We start from the raw sequence: 23,827 nt of genomic DNA on the forward strand, positions 1-23,827 counted from the left end.
TCCCTGGGATTCTCCAGGCAAGAACACTGGAGTGGGTTGCCATTTCCTCCTCCAATGCATGAAAGTGAAAAGTGAAAGTGAAGTTGCTCAGTCGTGTCCGACTCCTAGCAACCAATGGACTGCAGCCTACCAGGCTCCTCCATCCATGGGATTTTCCAGGTAAGAGTATTGGAGTGGGGTGCCATCGCCTTCTCCAAATACCTAACATACAGAGATGTTATTGACTAAGTAACTTATTTATTCTTAATCAACCAAATGACCTTTAAGAATCTATTACAACCTCTATAACAGAAGCAGAAGATATTAAGAAGAGATGGCAAGAATACACAGAAGAACTGTACAAAAAAGATCTTCACGACCCAGATAATCACGATGGTGTGGTCACTCACCTAGAGCCAGACATCCTGGAATGTGAAGTCAAGTGGGCCTTAGAAAGCATCACTACGAACAAAGCTAGTGGAGGTGATGGAATTCCAGTGGAGCTATTCCAGATCCTGAAAGATGATGCTGTGAAAGTGCTGCACTCAATATGTCAGCAAATTTGGAAAACTCAGCAGAGGCCACAGGACTGGAAAACGTCAGTTTTCATTCCAATCCCAAAGAAAGGCAATGCCAAAGAATGCTTAAACTACCACACAATTGCACTCATCTCACACGCTAGTAAAGTAATGCTCAAAATTCTCCAAGCCAGGCTTCAGCAATATGTGAACCGTGAACTTCCTGATGTTCAAGCTCGTTTTAGAAAAGGCAGAGGAACCAGAAATCAAATTGCCAACATCCGCTGGATCATAGAAAAAGCAAGAGAGTTCCAGAAAAACATCTATTTCTGCTTTATTGACTATGCCAAAGCCTTTGACTGTGTGGATCACAATAAACTGTGGAAAATTCTTCAAGAGATGGGAATACCAGACCACCTGATGTGCCTCTTGAGAAATTTGTATGCAGATCAGGAAGCAACAATTAGAACTGGACATGGAACAACAGACTGGTTCCAAATAGGAAAAGGAGTTCGCCAAGGCTGTATATTGTCACCCTGTTTATTTAACTTCTATGCAGAGTACATCATGAGAAACGCTGGACTGGAAGAAGCACAAGCTGGAATCAAGATTGCCGGGAGAAATATCAGTAACCTCAGATATGCAGATGACACCACTCTTATGGCAGAAAGTGAAGAGGAACTCAAAAGCCTCTTGATGAAAGTGAAAGTGGAGAGTGAAAAAGTTGGCTTAAAGCTCAACATTCAGAAAACGAAGATCATGGCATCCGGTCCCACCACTTCATGGAAAATAGATGGGGAAACAGTGGAAACAGTGTCAGACTTTATTTTTCTGGGCTCCAAAATCACTGCAGATGGTGACTGCAGCCTTGAAATTAAAAGACACTTACTCCTTGGAAGGAAGGTTATGACCAACCTAGATAGCATGTTGAAAAGCAGAGACATTTCTTTGCCAACAAAGGTTCGCCTAGTCAAGGCTATGACCACCTATTCCTGTGGTCATGTATGGATGTGAGAGTTGGACTGTGAAGAAGGCTGAGCGCCGAAGAATTGAAGCTTTTGAATTGTGGTGTTGGAGAAGACCCTTGAGAGTCCCTTGGACTGCGAGGAGATCCAACCAGTCCATTCTGAAGGAGATCAGCCCTGGGATTTCTTTGGAAGGAATGATGCTAAGGCTGAAACTCCAGTACTTTGGCTACCTCATGTGAAGAGTTGACTCATTGGAAAAGACTGTGATGCTGGGAGGGATTGGGAGCAGGAGGAGAGGGGGACGACAGAAGATGAGGTGGCTGGATGGCATCACTGACTCGATGGATGTCAGTCACAGTGAACTCCGGGAGTTGGTGATGGACAGGGAGGCCTGGCGTGCTGCGATTCATGGGGTCGCAAAGAGTCGGACACGACTGAGCGACTGATCTGATCTGATGAAATAGCAATTATAATGCCCATTTCACAGTAACATAGAAATAAGTGAACAAGCTAATGTTTGCAAAATACTCAATAGTGAGGATATGGTGGCTATTGGTATTATTATTACAGTTATTATTCTTATCATTATTATATTATTATCATTATAGTCACACCTCAATGTCCCTGTCATAGAGTCTAGCAACTTGCTAGACATCTTCAGCAACTGGATCTTATTTATTTTCCACACCTCATATTTATCTACCATTTTAATACTCTGAAAATTTATTGTACATCAAGTGAATGGATTCTTCCATAAGTACTTGACCTAATAATTGTATTTCCTGCTTAATTCCCAGAGAAGGCAATTGGCACCCCACTCCAGTACTCTCACCTGGAGAATCCCATAGATGGAGGAGCCTGGTGGACTGCAGTCCATGGGGTCGCTAAGAGTCGGACACGACTGAGCGACTTCATTTTCACTTTTCACTTTCATGCGTTGGAGAAGGAAATGGCAACCCACTCCAGTGTTCTTGTCTGGAGAATCTCAGGGACCGCATCTATGGGGTCTCACAGAGTCGGACACGACTGAAGCAACTTAGCAGCAGCAGCCACTTAATTCCAGATAAATACAAATTTTCATCAAAAGTCCCCTACCCTGAAATCTCAAATTATGTAATTTTTGTCTTTCTACCTTCCCCTCCTGGTAACCTGGTTTCTGGATTTCATTATTTTATTCTTGTCTGTCAGCACCAATCTGGCTTCACTTGACTCCCTAGTCCTCCTTGAGGCCATGGTCATTCATAACATTGGCATCTTTGATGATAAGTCATATCAAATTTTAAAACTAAGCCTGAATTGACCCAGTTAAACACTTTCTCTGGCCCTGATCCTGCCTTTCTAGCCCAAGCTTGCTGAGTTGGTCAGTTCTACTTCACAATGGTGCTATTGAGGCAAACTTGAATTCCAGACTATTCCAAATATTTGTATTTCACTCTTCCTTTCTTTCCTCGTTTTATCATGGGCCTTATCCAGACATTTTCCACTATCTTCTAGCTCCCAGTCCCACTCTCACCCAACCACCTTCACTTTTTGTGTGTGTTTTTTTTTTTCCTTCTTTAGTGAAAAAAAGGAGAAACTTCCCAAATGAACTCTCCCAGTTTCTTGACATTTCAAAAGCTTTCTCTCTATATTCAGTTTCTTCCTTAATTTCTCCAGAGCGGGGGTGGGGCGGGAAATGCCACTTCTCGTGGTTATTCTCTATGTCTTCTCATAATCCCAGTATTTGTTACCTTCTTGATGGAATAGTCCTTGTCTTCTAAGTCTGTGGTCTCCACTATCCACTGCTGTTTCTCACTCTTGGTAAAAATGCTCATTTCTCATTGCCTAAAAATGTCACCTGTACGGCGACCCTTTTAAACACTTTTTCCATCCCTTTGTCCCTACTTATTGAAAATTTCTACTCAGAGGACTTTACTGCCTCCATCTATTTAGCACTCCACCATTTCTTAGCTATTTACAGTCTAGGTCAGCACTTCTTGCTCAGACTTCATAATAACCAAATCCAGAGAGCAACTTGCTAAACAAGGACTAAATCAGAAAATAACCTAAAATATTTATAGGTGGAATGTTTTTAATTGAAAATAAAAGATCCTTAAAGCTTTGATAGTTCATAATTAGGGAATAGAAAAGAATTAAGAAGAAAACTGACATTTGTGCTTAGCCACTAAAATATGAATACTATACATATTTTTACTGTTATTAGAAATCACTATTTTAGAAGTAGTAACACAGGGATATGCATCTCCTCATGTCAGATCATGGTTGTTTCTTGAAGCTAAAGTCTAACGTATGTCAACTGATAAACATAATTCTATACCATACCAATTTTTTATGATCAAAAGGGGACTCATATTCTCTGATTAACCATCTTCTCACACTCACCAAAAAAAAAAAAAAAAATCATTATCATCATCATCATCTAATTACACCTTTCTTTTAACTTCTCACAACATTTCTCCATGCCTCACTTCTAGGATATATCCTTCCTTGGTCTGAACTCTCAATATTTCAGAGCCTTTCATTTTTCCCCTGTTAGAGTTTAAGCTCCTTGGTAAGTACATCCACACTATTTGTACACTGTAGGTTGGCTGAAAATTAGGCCCGTACACCTGTAACTTTGTGGTAATGATGGGGTCATTTCTGTTTCTAGTAGCATTGGCTCTTACTCTGTCACTGCCTCTGTAAACTGTGATTGATTTCAGCAGTCATAGTAGCTACTGACATTCAAGTCCTTACATTCGTTTCTAATTATTTTTTTGCATGTCTATACAATGCAATGTTAACTGGTGGTTGTATCCAAGCACAAAGTATTATGAAAAAAATCTATAATTAAATTATCCTCAGAAATCATGGAAATCAACTTGCATCCCATCTCTTTTACTGGCAATGTTCATTACTAAATATGTATTTCATTCAAATGCTTTACCAGTTTGATTGGGTCCTTATTGGAAATACAATATCTCATGGCTCCTCATCATGGCTTGACCTTAACTTTTTCCCTTCTCTTTTGCCTATAGGTCCCCCAGGCCCACCAGGGATAGTGATTGTGGAGGAAATCACCGAGAGCACAGCCACACTCTCCTGGAGTCCAGCCGCTGACAACCACAGCCCCATCTCTTCCTACAACCTTCAGGCTCGTAGCCCCTTCTCCCTGGGCTGGCAAACGGTAAAAACAGGTAAGAGGCTCTAAAACAACTTCAGACACAGACATAGCAGCTTCCGATGTCATGAGCCGTATTTGCTAACAATCTCAGCAGGATTATTTTGGATTCGGGAAATTTTATTATTTATGACAATATTACACTAGAGGAGGACACAGCAACCCACTCTAGTATTCTTGCCTGGAGAATCCCACAGACAGAGGAGCCTGGCAGACTCCAGTCCATAGGTCGCCAAGAGTTGGACACGACTGAAGCCACTTTGCATGCAGGCATGCATGACAATCTTAACCATTGTTTGCTTCTTTTTATAAAGCCACTTTGTTTTCTTCTCTTCTTGTTTCCCAAGGAAGGACCACATTATTTATCTTTGTTTGTTTATTGAAGCAACGTTAAACTCATGTAAAAGCTGCAAAAATAATACAAAGATTTTCTGTGGGCCCATCTCTCAATTTCCCCAAGTTATTCTACCTAACAATGGTATAATGATCAAATCAGGAAACTGACATTGATACAATGCTATAAACCACAGATCATATTCAAATTTCACCAGGTTTTATGTACAATTTTTCTAGTGAATAGTTCCATAAAATTCTATGAAGTTTTATTATATAGATTCAAATCTCCACCAAGACAGTCAGATGCAAAACTGCTCCATTACTCCAGTTCCTTGCTCTATGCCTTTAGAGTCCCACACCCATTTTATTTACAAAAATAAAATCTAACATAAAATTACATTATTTAAAATAATATAGGATTTTAATGCTTACTTCTAAGTTTATTTGCATTGTAATTGCATTATTTTAAAAATAATTTTCCCCTGATGGCTTTCTTTTCATGTTATAACTAAACTTCCTTTCCCTCTCTAAATGTGGCTATCTGTAGGGATATGTGAAATTACACTCACTTGATAGTTATTACCTATTTAACATGTTGATATTTGAAAAGCAAACAGTATCTATAAAATGTAATCTTCAGAAGCAGTTGTCCATACTGAGAATGGATTTGTGACTTTATTTTCTATCTAAATATAAAACTGATTTACCTACATAGAAGTGAAATATAAAATCAGTAAAATATCTCAGTGCAATAACCATAAAACTCCATTAATCTGAATGTTATAGAAGTAAAGTGGTCCATTTCATTGCTTAAATTAAATTTGAGCTGAAACTTGTTTTGTGTTAAACTTGTAATCTAGGGGCAAAAGTACATTCATCCAAATGCAAAATATTGATATGATTCAAGTTTTTCTTGATATTAGGTTCCTATAGTAATTCATAAAATTCAGTATAATTATAATTATAGTGTACTATACGTATGTACAAATTTGTTTTATAATATAAATAATGTATAGAATTGTGGGTACCAGCTTCATTCCTGGTTCCATTTTAATCCTGAGATGCAAATATAAAGCCAAGAAATTGAGGAAATCTCTATGTTTGGTAGATGATTCTGGAAAGGATGCAAATTCAGGCCACATGAACAGGTTTATACAAGAATTCTTATAACCTTCATTTATAGGATGCTCCCAAGTCATCCTAAGTGTTAGAGCCCTAACATTTTGGTCTGCTGTTGGGAAATGGATTCACCTTCAAATTTCATGTTGTGCATTCAGTAAGCTCACTCTCTTGCCTGTGGCTGTGCTTTCTGCCCACCCTCGCCACACCGCCTAAAATAGTTGCTTCCTGAGATGTTTCCCTTGTGGTACATTGCACTACATACATGTGTTTCCTTGCTCATCCCATACTCATGTTCTTGTGCTTCTTAACACATGGTACAGCTATCCAGGATACCTCATCTTCCATAGTTTCTTAGTTACTTGTATTCCTTGCTTTCTTACATACCTTTATTCAACTGTTTGTACTTTCTGTTGTTTGATAGATAGATAGAGGGCCTCCCAGATGGTGCTAGTGGTTAAGAATCCACCTGCCAATGAAGAAGATGTAAGAGATGTGGGTTTGATCCCTGGATCAGGAAGATGCCCTGGAGAAAGAAAAGGCAACCCTCTCCAGTATTCTTCCCAGAAAAATCCCAAGGACAGAGGAGCTTGACGGGCTACAGTCCATGGGATTACAAAGAGTTGGACTCAAGTGAGCATATGAGCACATCACAACACACAGATAGACAGATAATGATAAATAGTGGATATATAGATATGCATATATATCATGTGTGTATATACATATGTAAAATATATAAACTTTGAATTTTTGGCATAAACTAAGGAAAAACAAAAGAGTGGTGTGTATTTCTGTATGTGTAGAGGGTTTAATTGTTTTGATTAAATGCTATTTGGGGTTTGTTTACTTATTTTAGAAGTCCCTGATATAAAATTGCATTCTTATCTAATTAATTTGAACACTGGAAATATATTTGAATTGTTGTTGCTGTCTTAGTCATTAAGTCATATTTGACTCTTTGCAACACTGTGAACTACAGCCCACCAGGCTCCTCTCTCCATGAGATGTCTCAGGCAAGAATATTGGAGTGGGTTGCCATTTTCCTCTCCAGGGGATCTTCCCAAACCAGAGATCATCTCCTGCATTGACAGGTGGATTCTTTTCCACTGAGCCACCAGGGAAAGCCCTATATTTGAATAAAGAGCTATTTTTCAAATCAGTTCAGTAAATGCTGGAGAAGGTGCAGAGAAAAGGGAATCGTCTTACACTGTTGGTGGGAAGGCAAACTAGTACAGCCACTATGGAGAACAGTGTGGAGATTCCTTAAAAAACTGGAAATAGAACTGCCATATGACCCAGCAGTCCCACTGCTGAGCAAACACAGCGAGGAAACCAGAATTAAAAGAGACACGTGTACCCCAATGTTCATCGCAACACTGTTTACAAGAGCTAGGACATGGAAGCAACCTAGATGTCCATCAGCAGATGAATGGATAAGAAAGCTGTGGTACATATACACAATGGAATATTACTCAGCCATTAAAAAGAATACATTTGAATCAGTTCTTATGAGGTGGATCAAACTGGAGCCTATTATACAGAGCGAAGTAAGTCAGAAAGAAAAACACCAATACAGTATATTAACACATATGTATGGAATTTAGAAAGATGGTAATGATGACCCTGTATGTGAGACAGCAAAAGAGACACAGATGTAAAGAACAGACTGTTGGACTCTGTGGGAGAAGGTGAGAGTGGGATGATTTGAGAGAATAACATTGAAACATATATAATGCCATATGTGAAATAGATGACCATTCCAAGTTCAATGCAGGAAACAGGATACTCAAAGACAGTGCACTGGGATGACTCTGAGAGATGGGATGGGTAGGGAGGTGGGAGGGAAAGTCAGGATGGAGAACACATGTACACCCATGGCTGATTCATGTGAATGTATGGCAAAAACCACCACAATATTGTAAAGTAACTAGCCTCCAATTAAAATAATTTTAAAAAATAAATAAAATAAAAGGCAACACTAAAAAAAAAAATAAAGAAATAAAATCAGTTCAGTTCAGTTCAGTTCAGTCACTCAGTCGTGTCCAACTCTTTGCGACCCCATGAATCGCAGCACGCCAGGCCTCCCTGTCCATCACCAACTCCCGGAGTTCACTCAGACTCAAGTCCATCGAGTCAGTGATGCCATCCAGCCATCTCATCCTCTGTCGTCCCCTTCTCCTCCCGCCCCCAATCCCTCCCAGCATCAGAGTCTTTTCCAATGAGTCAGCTGTTCGCATGAGGTGGCCAAAGTACTGGAGTTTCAGCTTTAGCATCAGTTCAGTTCAGTAAGTGCTTTAAAAAATCGAGTTATACTGTATTTACAAGTAAACATATATTTTTCAAAAGTATATTCCTATAAATGGAGAAGGCAATGGCACCCCACTCCAGTATTCTTGCCTGGAAAATCCCATGGACAGAGGAGCCTGGTAGGCTGCAGTCCATGGGGTCGCTAATAGTAGGACACGACTGAGCGACTTCACTTTCACTTTTCACTTTCATGCATTGGAGAAGGAAATGGCAACCCACTCCAGTGTTCTTCCCTGGAGAATCCCAGGGATGAGGGAGCCTGCTGGGCTACCATCTATGGGTTGCACAGAGTCGGACAAGACTGAAGCGACTTAGCAGCAGCAGCAGCAGCATTCCTATAAATGATCGATTTTATTTGCCCTTGATAGTAATATCAAATCATTCTCTAGCAAGGTGTTTCCTCACCTAAGGTGGTCACACATTTCTCTAAAACTCAGCATCTCTTGCAGCTATGGTAGAGTCATTACCATCCACCAGGCAAGCCAAGGGGCAGTTGTCAACTTTTCCATGCTTTACAGCAGGAGTCCCCAACTCCTGGGCTGGGGACCAGTACTGTTAGCCTGTTAGAAGGAGGTGAGGGACAGGCTAGTGAAGCTTCATCTGACATTTCTCATCACTCGCATTACTGCCTGGTCCATGGAAAATTTATCTTCCACAAAGCCAATCCCTCGTGCCAAAAATGTTGGGGACTCCTACTCTAAAGCAGCTCTTTTAAATGTTTCTTGAGTTCTGCTTCTAGTGCAAACTCATTGCCTGTGTTAGTGAAAGAAGTTTTTTTGGGGCTACATCATCTTCACTGGGGAAGCAGATCTTTTGCTTTCATAGTTATCATCTAACCCAAATCAATTTCAGTAGATATGTGCCCTAATATGGGCTTTCCTGGTGGCTCAGTGGTAAAGAATCTGCCTGCAATGCAGGAGATCCAGGTTCTATCCCTGGGTCAGGAAGATTTCCTGGAGGAGGACTTGGCAACCCACTCCAGTATTCTTGCCTGGAGAATCTATGGACAGAGGAGCCTGGCAGGCTATAGTCCATAGGGTCACAAAGAGTTGGACACAACTGAAGTGACTGGGCACACAAGCAGGCACATTCTTTAATGTAGACATACATGTTAGGGAAAAAAAGATTTAGTTCTGCAGTTTGAACACTAAAGATGTTAAACTAATGCATAAGCTAGCATTTTAAAAACTCTTAAGATTCCTCTATATGCCAGCATGAATATTAAGAATAGTAAGTTTCTCATTTTTGACAAATGAAGTAATGAATTTCACATGGACCAAGCACATCTGGAATTAACTTATCAATGCTGCCCACCCAAAAATAAAACTCAAAACAGGTGACTGTGAATGGGGCCATTTATTCATTTTGAAGAAAGTGTAAAAATCGTAAGAAATAGATAATTTCATTTGCAGATCCTCTTTTCTCTTCAAGCAAGCTGCTTCTTATTTGAACACCTGAGTTTCTTGTTCATATTACTGAACAGTATTTGCCGACCAAGTTTTTATGACCATATTTAATTAGGAATGGCAAGTCATCTGTAATCATAGAATTGATGGGCCATTATTTACTTAATTTAAATATTTTTCTTAACTATTCTTCAATCAATGGATAAGTCTTCTCTCTGTGGATAATTTACACTGAATGATGGTTACATTTATCAACTAAACATGTTTATTTAGTTTAGTTTAATTTAATTTGTCTTTGGATGCAATTCTTTTAATAGGAAAAGCATTTTAATGAGTTTTTCTCCCTGGATCAACATGCAGCCCTACACTAAAGTTCTGTATGTTCTTTCTCAAGCAGAATGTTTTCTTTGAAATCAGCTTGCCTCCAGATTTCCAGAAAGACTATAGAAAGATACCTACAAGGATTTAAAATACTTCCTTGGTAAACATTCTTCATTATCTTTAATCTCCACAATATTCATTTTGAAATGAAAATCCAAACTGTATCCTAAAAAGTTGCTATTCTATTTCATATTGTATGTTATTTCATCAAAATATTAATACTTTCAACTCACATTTATCTTTTTTACAATTTTTATAATCCCTACAAGTAGCCTAGGATTCTATTTCTTTTTTTCCTTTTTAAAGAGGAATTAGAATTAAGGATGATGGAGAGAATGTAAAAAGGGACTGTGTGTGTGTGTGTGTGTGTGTGTGTGTGTGTAGGTTGCTCAGTTATGTCCAACTCTTTGCCACCCTTTGAACTTCAGCTCACTAGGCTACTCTGTCCATGGGATTCTCCAGGCAAAAACGGGGAGTGAGTAGACATTCCCTTCTCCAGGGGATCTTCTCGACCCAGGGATCAAAACCAGGTCTCCTACATTGCAAGCAGAATGGGAGTAGGTGTTTTTAAAACCTATAGCTATGGCTTCAGTTCAGTTCAGTTCAGTTCAGTCGCTCAGTCGTGTCTGACTCTTTGCAACCCCATGAACCACAGCATGCCAGGCCTCCATGTCCATCACCAACTCCCAGAGTTTACCCAAACTCATGTCTATCGAGTCGGTGATGCCATCCAGCCATCTCATCCTCTGTCGTCCCCTTCTCCTCCTGCCCCCAACCCCTCCCAACATCAGGGTCTTTTCCAATGGGTCAACTTTCTGCATAAGGTGGCCGAAGTATTGGAGTTTCAGCTTCAGCATCAGTCCTTCCAATGAACACCCGTGACTGATCTCCTTTAGGATGGATTGGTTGGCTCTCCTTGCAGTCCAAGGGACTCTCAAGGGTTTTCTCCAACACCACAGTTCAAAAGCATCAATTCTTTGGCGTTCAGCTTTCTTCACAGTCCAACTCTCACATCCATACATGACCACAGGAAAAACCATAGCCTTGACTAGATGGACCTTTGTTGGCAAAGTAATGTCTCTGCTTTTGAATATGCTATCTAGGTTGGTCATAACTTTCCTTCCAAGGAGTAAGTGTCTTTTAATTTCATGGCTGCAGTCACCATCTGCAGTGATTTATGGAGCCCCCCAAAATAAAGTCTGACACTGTTTCCACTGTTTCCCCATCTATTTCCCATGAAGTGATGGGACCGGATGCCACGATCTTCATTTTCTGAATGTTAAACTTTAAGCCAACTTTTTCACTCTCCTCTTTCACATTCATCAAGAGGCTTTTGAGTTCCTCTTCACTTTCTGCCATAAGGGTGGTGTCATCTGCATATCTGAGATCATTGATATTTCTCCCAGCAATCTTGATTCCAGCTTGTGTTTCTTCCAGTCCAGCATTTCTCATGATGTACTCTGCATATAAGTTAAATAAGCAGGGTGACAGTATATAGCCTTGACATACTCCTTTTCCTATTTGGAACAAGTCTGTTGTTCCATGTCCAGTTTTTTTTTTTTTCAAGTCAAAGATTTTATTTAACAAATAATTAATGATGGAACTGGTAAGACATTACAGCCAGTGCAAAGGAAAATTCAAGGAGTAAAGTAAAACTTGCCAAAAGATGGAAAGCAGTTTTAGGGTAATAAGCAATTGCATTTTACTAGACACAATTAGTTTGCATTCTATGGACAAGAGCTTCCTGACCTGCATATAGGTTTCTCAAGAGGCAGGTCAGGTAGTCTGGTATTCCCATCTTTTGAAGAATTTTCCATAGTTTATTGTGATCCACACAGTCAAAGGCTTTGGCATAGTCAATAAAGCAGAAATAGATGTTTTTCTGGAACTCTCTTGCTTTTTCTATGATCCAGCGGATGTTGGCAATTTGATCTCTGGTTCCTCTGCCTTTTCTAAAGCCAGCTTGAACATCAGGAATTTCACATATTGCTGAAGCCTGGCTTGGAAAATTTTGAGCATTACTTTACTAGCGTGTGAGATGAGTGCAATTGTGGGGTAGTTTGAGCATTCTTTGGCATTGCCTTTTTGATCACACGAACCACAGCCTTGTCTAACTCAATGAAACTAAGCCATGCCCTGTGGGGCCACCCAGGACGGATGGGTCATGGTGGAGAGGTGACCTGTTAGGTGACCCTGACAGAATGTGGTCCACTGAAGAAGGGAATGGCAAACCACTTCAGTATTCTTGCCTTGAGAACCCAATGAACAGTATGAAAAGGCAAAATGATAGGATAATGAAAGATAAACTCCCCAGGTCGGTAAGTGCCCAATATGCTACTGGAGATCAATGGAGAAATAACTCCAGAAAGAATGAAGAGACGGAGCCAATCCAAAAACAATACCCAGTTCTGGATGTGACTGGTGATAGAAGCAAGGTCCAATGCTGTAAAGAGCAATATTGCATAGGGACCTGGAATGTTAGGTCCATGAGTCAAGGCAAATTGGAAGTGTTCAAACAGGAGATGGCAAGAGTGAATGTTGACATTCTAGGAATCAGCAAACTAAAATGGACTGGAATGGGTGAATTTAACTCAGATGACCATTATATCTACTACTGCGGGCAGGAATCCCTCAGAAGAAATGGAGTTGCCTTCATGGTCAACAAAAGAGTCTGAAATGCAGTACTTGGATGCCATCTCAAAAATGACAGAATGATCTCTGTTTCCAAGGCAAACCATTCAATATCATGGTAATCCAAGCCTATGCCCCAACCAGTAATGCTAAAGCTGAAGTTGAATGGTTCTATGAAGACCTACAAGACCTTTTAGAACTAACACCCAAAAAAGATGTCCTTTTCATTATAGGGGACTGGAATGCAAAAGTAGGAAGTCAAGAAACACCTGGAGTAACAGGCAAATTTGGTTGGAGTATGGAATGAAGCAGGGAAAAGGCTAATAGAGTTTTGCCAAGAGAACACACTGGTCATAGCAAATACCCTCTTCCAACAACACAAAAGAAGACTCTGCACATGGACAACACCAGATGGTCAACACCGAAATCAGGTTGACTATATTCTTTGCAGCCAAAGATGGAGAAGCTCTATACAGTCAGCAAAAACAAGACCAGGAGCTGACTGTGGCTCAGATCATGAACTCCTTATTACCAAATTCAGACTTAAATTGAAGAAAGTAGGGAAAACCACTAGACCATTCAGGTATGACTTAAATCAAATCCTTTATGATTATACAGTGGAAGTGAGAAATAAATTTAAGGGACTGGATCTGATAGAGTGCCTGATGAACTATGGACTGAGGTTCATGACATTGTACAGGAGACAGGGATCAAGACCATGTCCATGGAAAAGAAATGCAGAAAAGAAAAATAGCTGTCTGAGGAGGCCTTACAAATAGCTGTGAAAAGAAGAGAAGCCAAAAGCAAAGGAGAAAAGGAAAGATATAACCATCTGAATGCAGAGTTCCAAAGAATAGCAAGGAGAGATAAGAAAGCCTTCCTCAGCGATCAATGCAATGAAATAGCTATGGCTTAGAGAATATGAATATATTAATATATAGCCTGGGAGGAAGTATATTTTTTACATTTTACATTAATTTTATTTTTTAACATAATGTCTGAAATAATTACATCAAGATTAAAACAGAAATTAACTGTTGATCATACCTGTCAGTCCGAACCCCCTTTCATTCACTTAACAAAAATATATCAAGTAACCTCCATAGAATATATGGAGTAACAACAACAAAAAAAATTACTGCCCTTGTGGAGATTGAATTTACATGGGGGAGGACAAAAATTAAACAGAGGACATAATAAGAACATAAGTTATATAGTTTTTGGGAGAAGTTAATGTATGAAAAAATTAAGAAATATAAGGATCAGAAGTACTGTGGGAGAGACAGTGTATTAGTCTGCTTGGACTATCATAACAAAATATCATTACCTAGGTGGCTTAAACAACAAGGAAATATTTTCTCTAACAGTTCTGGAGATTGAGAATCCCAAGATGTAGGTGTCAGGCCAGTTCAGTTTGATTCCTGGCAAGGATGGTCCCCCTGGCTTACAGAGACTAGCTTTCTTGGTGTGTGCTCACCTGGCAGAGAGGAGTGAGGAGACAAGTTTTCCAGTGCCTCCTCTTATAAAGACAGTAATCTAATCAGATCATTACACCAACCTTATGATTTCATTTAACCTTAACTACTTCCTATTTTCAACATAACTTAGAGCTAATCTATTAAAAGATAACAGAGTACCAATTCCCCACTATCAATTCATTTGTCTTAGGATGGAAGCCCAAATCCCATATGACTTTGTTCCTTCCATCTCTCTACAAACTCATCTTCTACCATTCTCCCTAAAGCTTGCTCTGCTCCTGACTCACTAGTCTTCTTATGTTCTGCATATAATTCTTCTAATACTTCTGTACTACTTATTCCTTCTGCGTGGGATGCTTTCTTCTAAATACTGGCATAACTAAATCCAAACTTCAATCAGTTCACTTAAATGTACTTACTTAATGATGTTTATACTGACCACTCTGTTTAAAATTTCAGGATATGTGTGGTGAAGATGCTTCCCAGGTGACTCAGTGCTCCTGCCAATGTAGGAGATGTGGATTCAATAACGGTCAGGAAGATTCCTCTGGAGTAGGAAATGGCAACCCACTCCACTATTCTTGCTTGGAGAATTGTATTGGACAGAGGAGTCTGTCAGGCTATAGTCCATGGGGTTTCAAGGAGTCAGACATGACTGAGCGACTAAGTATGCACACATGTAGTAAAGACGGCCAAGTAGGAAGATTCTTAACTCACCACTTTCTGCAGGCATACCAAAACTACAACTATTTACAGAGTAAGTATCTATGCTGCTAAGTCACTTCAGTCGTGTCCGACTCAGTGTGACCCCATAGACAGCAGCTGACCAGGCTCCCCCGTCCCTGGGATTCTCCAGGCAAGAACACTGGAGTGGGTTCCCATTTCCTTCTCCAATGCATGAAAGTGAAAAGTGAAAGTGAAGTCGCTCAGTCGTGTCCGACTCTTCGCGACCCCATGGACTGCAGCCTACCAGGCTCCTCTGTCCATGGGATTGTCCAGGCAAGAGTACTGGAGTGGGGTGCCATCACCTTCTCCAAAGTATCTATATAATGATTTTAATACTAGCAGAAGAGATTTTCTGCAACTGGAGATGTAAAGAAGAAAACACAACAGAGATGGGGAGGGAGGACAGAGACACAGTGCAGTTGAGACCCACAACCCCAGGTATGCAACCCACAAATGGGAGGGTGATCACAGTTGCAGAGGTTCTCCCCAAGTAGCAAAGATCCCAATCCCTATAGCAGGCTCCCCATCCTAGGCATCCTGTATCAGAAAAGAGTCCCTAGAACTTCTGTCTTTGAAGGCTAGCTGAATTTGCATTCAGAGAGCAGGAGGGGCTCTAGGAACAAGGACTCCACTTGCAAAGGGCATGCACAAAAGCTCAACCATTCAAGTCCCAGTGAAGAGGCAGTAATTTTAAAGGATTCTGGGTCAGGCACTCTGATCTTGGAGAGCCTCCTAGAAAAGCCAGAGGCAACAGAGTCTCCCCTTAGAGATTTAGACACTGGCCACAGTCATTTTGGGGAGCTCATTCTACTGCAGCACATTGACACTGGCAAGTGATATTTTGGAGTCCTTGCTCTAGATTATTAGTGGTGAGGGACTACCTGCCCACCATGAAGCTAACACCAGCTCAGGGCCCTCTTGGACTGAGCAGCTAACCACTTCAAAACTTTGCCCTTCTCTCAGCAGCCCAGGAGTCATGAGGCAGTACTTGACAGGCAAACAGACTGGGAGCCAGTCTGGCCTACCAGAGAACACCCAGTAGTCAGCTCTACCACAATGGATGGGGCCATGCAGCCCAAATAGGCATACCCCTAGATCATATACTCCAGTGACCTGAGGGGGGTGTGCTGCTAGGCCCTTGGGGGCATCTCCTACATTGAGATCACTTCTCAATGACAGGGAATGTAACTGACCTGTGTAACATATAGAAATAAATAGACCAATAGACAAAATAAGAAGACAGGAATATGATACAAGGAACAAGACAAAATCTTATAAAATCTTAGAAAAAGAACTGAACGAAGTGGAGATAAGCAATCTACTTGGTAAGAAATTCAAGGTACTCTTCACAGAGATGCTCACTAAACTCAGAAGAACGTGCATGAACATAGTGATATTTTTAACAAAGAAATAGAAAATATTAAAAAGTCCAAACAGAGCTGAAAAATACAATAACTAAAATAAATATACAAGAAAAAATCAATGCCATATTAGATAATACACAGTAACAAATCATCAAACTAAAGACAGAGTAGTGAAAATTACCAAAGTTGAAAAAAAAAAAAGGAAAAAATAATTTTAAAGACAGTTTAAGAGACCTCTGGGACAACACCAAGTTTACTAACATTCACATTTAGAGGTCCCAGAAAAAGAAGAGAGAAAGGGTCAGATAATTCATTTAAAGAAATAATAGCAGAAAACTTCCCTAAGCTGGTAATGGGAACAAATGGCAGGCTTCCAGAAGCACAGAGCATCCCAAGTAAGATCTACCCAAAGAATCTGAAACCAAGACACATCATAATTAAATGTTGACATTAAAGATAAACAGATAATTTTAAAATTAGTCAGAGAAAAACATATTACAAAAGAATCCACATAATAAAAGAAGCTGACTTCTGGGCAGAAATATTGCAGGTAAGAAGTGGCATGATGTATTCAAAATGATGAAAGGAAAAAAAATGTACAACCTAGAATACTCTACCTAAAAGGGGACCTCAGTAAAATGTGAAGGAGAGATAAGGAGATTTACAGACAAGCAGAACTTAAAATAGTTCGGCACCACCAAACCAGCTTTACAAGGAATGTTAAAGGGATAACTCAAAGTAGAAAAGACCACAATTAGAAATATGAATTGTCACAATAAAAATATATTTTCACTCACCTAAAGCCAGACATCCTTGAGTGTGAAGCATCTGAACTGACTAACTGATTGAGAAATATTAAAAGTATACAAAGGAAAATCTCAGTAGTAAAGGCAAACACAAAACCTTAAAACACACACAAAAAAGTAGTAGACTAACCATGTATAAGTTTGGCTTCCCTGTTGGCTCAGGCAGTAAAGAATCCACCTACAATTCAGACCAGGATCCGATCCCTGGATTGGAAAGATCACCTGGAGAAGGGGGGCTTCCCTGGTAGCTCAGGTGCTAAAGAATCTGCCTGCAATGCAGGAGATCCTGGGCAATTCTTGGGTTGGGAAGATCCCCTGGAGAAAGGATAGGATACCCACTCCAGTATTCTCAGGCTTCCGTAGTGGCTCAGCTGGTAAAGAATCCACCTGCCATGAGGGAGACGTGGGTTCAATCCATGGGCTGGAAAGCTCCCCTAGAAAAGGAAAGGCTACCCACTCCAGTATTCTGGCCTGGAGAATTTGATCGACTGTATAGTCCATGGGATCGCAAAGAGTTGGACACAACTGAGTGACTTTCACTTTCACTTTTTTCTGGAGAAGGGAATGGCAACCCTCTCCATTATTCTTGCCCAGGGAATTAAATGGACTGAGGAGCTTGGTAAGTTGCAGTCCATGTGATCGCAAAGAGTCAGACACGACTGAGCAACTAACACTTTGAGTGACTTTGAATCACATATAAACCTAGTAGGAAGGTTGAAGACAAAAATAGTTAAATCTTTTATGAAAACACTAAGTTGTTAAGGGACACACAAAACAAAAGGTATAAAATGATGTCAATCACATTAAACATTAGAGGGAATAAAAATGCAGAGTTGTTAAAATGCATTTAAACTTAAGAGATGACCAATTTAATTATATATATAGTATATAAAACTGTATATATATATATGTACATATATACAGTTATATATTTATATATGAACATCATGATAATCACACATCAAAAATTTACAAGAAATACACACAAGAATGTGACAGACATCCAAATATAAACCTAAAAATAGTCATCAAATCACAAGAGAGAAAAGAAGAGAACAAAAAAGAACTGTGGAAACAACCAGAAAACAAGAAACCATATAATAACTCCATACTTATCAATAATCATTATAAATTTAAATAGATTAATGCTCCAATCAAAGGAAATACAGTGAATGAATGAGAAAACAAGGAACGTATATATGATACTGACAAGAGACTCACATCCGTTCTACAGAAACAAATTGAAAATGGGGGGATGGAAAAAGGTCAGGTCAGTTCAGTTCAGACACTCAGTAATATCCAACTCTTTGTGACCCCATAGACTGCAGCACACCAGGCTTCCCTGTACATCACCAACTCCTGGAGGTTGCTGAAACTCTTGTCCATTGATTCAGTGATGCCATCCAACCACCTCATCCTCTGTTGTCCACTTCTGCTGGCTTCAATTTTTCCTAGGATCGTGGTCTTTTCCATGAGTCAGTTATTTGATCATCAGGTGGCCAAAGTATTGTAGCTTCAGCTTTAGCATCAGTCCTTCCACTGAGTATTCAAGACTGATTTCTAGGATGGACTGGTTGGCTCTCCTTGCAGTCCAAGGGACTCTCAAGAATTTTCTCCAACACAATTCAAAAGCATCAATTTTTGGTGCTCACCTTTCTTTACGGTCCAACTCTCACACCCACACATGACTACTGGAAAAATAGCTTTGACTAGACAGACCTTTGTTGGCAAAGTAATGTCTCTGCTTTTTAATATGCTGTCTAGGCTTGTCATAGCTTTCCTTCCAAGCAGGAAGCGTCTTTTAATTCATGGCTGCTGTCACCATCTGCAATGATTTTGGAGTCCAAGAAAATAAAGTCTTTCACTGTCTTCATTGTTTCCCTGTCTATTTGCCATGAAGTGATGGGACTGGATGCCATGATCTTCGTGTTTTGAATGGTGAGTTTTAAACTAGCTTCTTCTCTCTCCTCTCTTCCATCAAGAGGCTCTTTAGTCCCTCTTTGCTTTCTACCATAGGGGTGGTGTCATCTGCATACCTGAGGTTATTGATATTTCTCCTAGAAAGCTTGATTCCAGCTTGTGCTTCATCCAGCTGGGAATTTCACATGAAGTACTCTGCATAGAAGTTAAATAAGCAGGGTGACAATATACAGTCTTGACGTACTCCTTTGTTCTCTATCTGGTTCTAACTGTTGTTTTTTAACCTACATACAGATTTCTTAGGAAGCAGGTAAGGTGGTCTGGTATTCCCATCTCTTGAAGAATTTTTCACAGATTGTTGTGATCTACACAGTCCAAGGCTTTAGCTTAGTCAATGAGGCAGAAGTAGATGTTTTTCTGGAATTATCTTCCTTTTTCTATGATCCAATGGATGTTGGCAATTTTGTCTCTGGTTCCTCTGCCTTTTCTAAATCCAGCTTCTACATATGGAATTTCTCAGTTCATGTACTGTTGAAGCCTAGCTTGGAGAATTTTGAGCATTATTCTGCTAGCATGTGAGATGAGTGCAATTGTGTGGTAGTTTGAATATTCTTTGGCATTGCCTTTCTTTGGGATTGGAATGGAAACTGACCTTTTCCAGTCCTGTGGTCACTGCTGAGTTTGCCAAATTTCCTGGCATATTGAGTGAAGCACTTTAATACTATCATCTTTTAGGATTTGAAAAGGCTCAGCTGGAATTCCATTACCTCCATTAGCTTTATTCGTGGTGATGCTTCATAAGGTCCACTTGACTTCACACTCCAAGATGTTTGGCTCTAGGTGAGTGATCATACCATCATGGTTATCTGGGTCATTAAGATCTTTTTTATTTAATTCTTCTGTGTATTCTTGCCACCTCTTTGTAATATATTTTGATTCTTTTATGTCCATACAATTTCTGTCCTTTATTGTGTCCATCTTTGCATGAAATATTCCTTTGGTATCTCTAATTTTCTTGAAGAGATCTCTAGTCTTTCCCATTTTACTTTTCCCTCTACTTTTTTGCACTGATCACTGAGAAAGGCTTTCTTATCTCTCCTTGCTATTCTTTGGAACTATGCATTCAGATGGATATATCTTTCCTTTTCTCCTTTGCCTTTAGCTTCTCTTCTTTTCTCAGCTATTTCTAAGGCCTCCTCAGACAACCATTTTGCCTTTTTGCATTTCTTTTTCTTGGGGATAATTTTGATCACTGCCCCTTGTACAATGTTATGAACCTTTGTCCATAGTTCTTCAGGCACTGTGTCTGTCAGATCTAATCCCTTGAATCTATTTGTCACTTCCACTGTATGAAGTGAAGTTGCTCAGTCATGTCTGACTCTTTGCAACCCCATGGACTGTAGCCTATCAGTCTCCTCCATCCATGGGATTTTCCAGGCAAGAGTATTGGAGTGGGTTGCCATTTCCTTCTCCAGAGGATCTTCCCAACTCAGGGATCGAACCTGGGTCTCCCACATTGTAGACAGATGCTTTACCATCTGAGCCACCAAGGAAGTCCCTTCCACTGTATAATTATAACAGTTCTGATTTAGATCATACCTGAATGGTCTCGTGGTTTTCCCTACTTTCTTTTTTTTTTTGAACTTTGATTTTTTTTTATTTTATTTTATTTTTAAACTTTACATAATTGTATTAGTTTTGCCAAATATCAAAATGAATCCACCACAGGTATACATGTGTTCCCCATCCTGAACCCTCCTCCCTCCTCCCTCCCCATACCATCCCTCTGGGTCGACCCAGTGCACTAGCCCCAAGCATCCAGTATCATGTATCGAACCTGGACTGGCAACTCGTTTCTTACATGATATTTTACATGTTTCAATGTCATTCTCCCAAATCTTCCCACCCTCTCCCTCTCCCACAGAGTCCATAAGACTGTTCTATACATCAGTGTCTCTTTTTCAAATGCATTCTTTTTAATGGCTGAGTAATACTCCATTGTGTATATGTACCACAGCTTTCTTATCCATTCATCTGCTGATGGATTCCCTACTTTCTTTAAGCCTGAATTTTGCAATAACGAGTTCAGTATCTTATCCACAGTCAGGTCCTGGTCTTGTTTTTGTTGACTGTATAAAGTTTCTCCATCTTCAGCTGCAAAGAATAGAGTCAGTTTAATTTTGATATTGACCAACTGCTGATGTCCATGTGTAAAATCATCTCTTGTGTTTTAGGAAGAGGGTTTTTGCTATAATCAAAGTATTTCTCTGGCAAAACTCTGTTAGCCTTTGCCCTGCTTCATTTTGTACTCTAAGGCCAAACTTACCTGCTACTCCATGTATCTCTTGACTTCCTACTTTTGCGTTCCATTCCCCTATCTTGTAAAGACATTTTTTTTTTTTTTTTTTTTAGTGTTAGTTCTAGAAGGTCTTGTTGGTCTTCATAGAACTGTTCAGCTTCTTTGAAGTTAGTGGTTGGAGCGTAGACTTGGATTACTGTGATACTGAGGGGTTTGCCTTGCAAATGAACAGGGATCATTCTGTCATTTTTGAGATTGCACTCAGGTACTGCATTTTGAACTCATTTTTTTTTTTTTTTTTACTATGAAGGCTACTCCATTTTTTCTAAGGGATTCTTGCCCACAGTAGTATGTGTAACGGTCATCTGAGTTAAATTCACCCATTCCCCTCCATTTTATTTCGCTGATTCCTAAAATGTCAATGTTCACTGTTGCCATCTCCTGTTTGACCACTTCCAATTTACCTTGATCCATGGACCTAACATTCCAAATTCCTATACAATATTGTTCTTTGCAGCATCAAACTTTACTTCCATCACCAGTCACATCCACAATTGGGCATTGTTTTTGCTTTGGCTCAGCCTCTTCATTCTTTCTGGAGTTATTTCTCCACTCTTCTCCAGTTAGTGTATTTGTCACTACCGACCTGGGGAGTTCATCTTTCAGTGTCATAACTTTTTGCCTTTTCATACTGGAAAAAAGTATTCTATGCACACTGAAACAAAAGGAAAGCTGTGGTATCAACACTTATGTTAGACAAAATAGACTTTAAAGCAAAGAATGTAACAAGAAACAAACAAAGATATTTTATACTGTTGAAGAGATCAATCCAAAAAAGAAAATATAACAATTATAAATATAAATATATATATACATAAATACAACACAGGAACACTTGTATACATAAAGCCTATATTAACAAAATAAAGGAAAACTTGGCAGTAACACAATAGTAGTGAGGATTTTAAGATTTTACTTATATTAATGGACTCAGCTTCCAGACAGGAAATCAATAGGAAACACTGTCCTTAAATGATACATTACACCATGTGGATTCATTGATATCTACAGAGCTTTCCATCCAAAATAGCAGAAAACACATTCTCTTGAAGCGCACATATATTATTCACCAGGATAAACCACATGCTAGACCACAGCACAAATTTTTGAAGAATTAAATAATACTGAGCACTTTTCCAACTACAATGACTTAAGATAAGAAATAAACTACAAGATAAAAATTGCAAAAAAACACAAACACATGGATGGTAAACAATATACTACTAAATAGCTAAAGGCTGGAGACTTCCCAGGCTGTCCAGTGGTTAAGAGTCCACACTTCCAGTGCAGAAGCTGTGGGTTAGATCCCTGATCAAGAAACTAAGAGCCTACAGAGCCAAAAAATAAATAAAATAATTTTTTAAAGAAAAAATGCATTGATCTGCTGATGTATGTTCATACTTGCATGCTAAGTAAGTCACTTCACTTATGTCTGACTCTTGTGACCCTATGGACTGTAACCTGCCAGGTTCCTCTGTTCATGAGATTCTCCAGGCAAGAATACTGGAGTGGTTGCCATGCCCTCCTCCAGGGGATCCTCTCAACCCAGGGATCAAACCCATGTCTCTTATGTCTCCTGCACTGGCTGGCAGGTCTTTACAACTAGTGCCTCAGAAGTCCAAAAATTTAAAGAAGTGTTAACACCTATTCTTCTCAGACTATCCAAAAAATTGAGAGATAAAGACACTTCCAAAATCACTCTGTGAGGGAAGCATCACCTTGATTTTAAAACTAGATAAAAAAAAAAATACAGAAAAGAAAAATATATGCCAATATCACTGATAAAAACATTCAAAAATCCTCAACATAATATTAACAAGCTGAATTGAACAATGCATAAATAGAATCACACACCAAAATCAAGTGGGATTTATACCAGGAATGCACAGATGATCCAATATTCCCATATCAATCCTTGTGATATATAACATACTAAAAAATTGAAGAATAGAAGTCATATAATCATCAAAATAGATACAGAAAGGCTTTTGACAAAATTCAACATTCATTTATAACAAAAATTCTCAACAAAATAGCTATAGAGGAAATATGCCTCAACATAGTAAAATCTATATATGACAAGCCCACAGCTAACATCAAATTCAGTGGTGGAAATCTGAAAGCATTTCCTCTAAGATCAGGAACAAACCAAGAATGCCACTTATACCACCTTTATGGAAGTCCTAGCCATAATAATCAGGCAAAAAAATAAATGTAAGGAATCCAAATTGGTAAGGATAAAAATTCAGTTTTCAGATGACATAATACTATACTATACATAGAAAATGATTTAATGAAAGAATTAATATTGTTAAAATAACCAAACTACCTAAGGCAATCTACAGATTCAATCCAGTATCTATCAA

The 23,827-nt window shown here is 39.3% G+C and overlaps 1 protein-coding gene across 1 annotated transcript in view; it reads left to right on the top strand.

The window, feature by feature from the left end:
- CNTN5 (contactin 5) overlaps positions 1–23,827 on the top strand; it is a 663,141-nt gene that overhangs the window by 557,579 nt on the left and 81,735 nt on the right. Inside the window, exon 14 of the mRNA XM_070383116.1 lies at positions 4,483–4,641. Within this exon, the coding sequence (XP_070239217.1) occupies positions 4,483–4,641 (159 nt within the window). The remainder of the gene's footprint in view (positions 1–4,482; positions 4,642–23,827) is intronic.

The sequence above is a fragment of the Bos mutus genome, chromosome 15 (assembly GCF_027580195.1).
Source record: "Bos mutus isolate GX-2022 chromosome 15, NWIPB_WYAK_1.1, whole genome shotgun sequence".
Classification (NCBI taxonomy): domain Eukaryota; kingdom Metazoa; phylum Chordata; class Mammalia; order Artiodactyla; family Bovidae; genus Bos; species Bos mutus.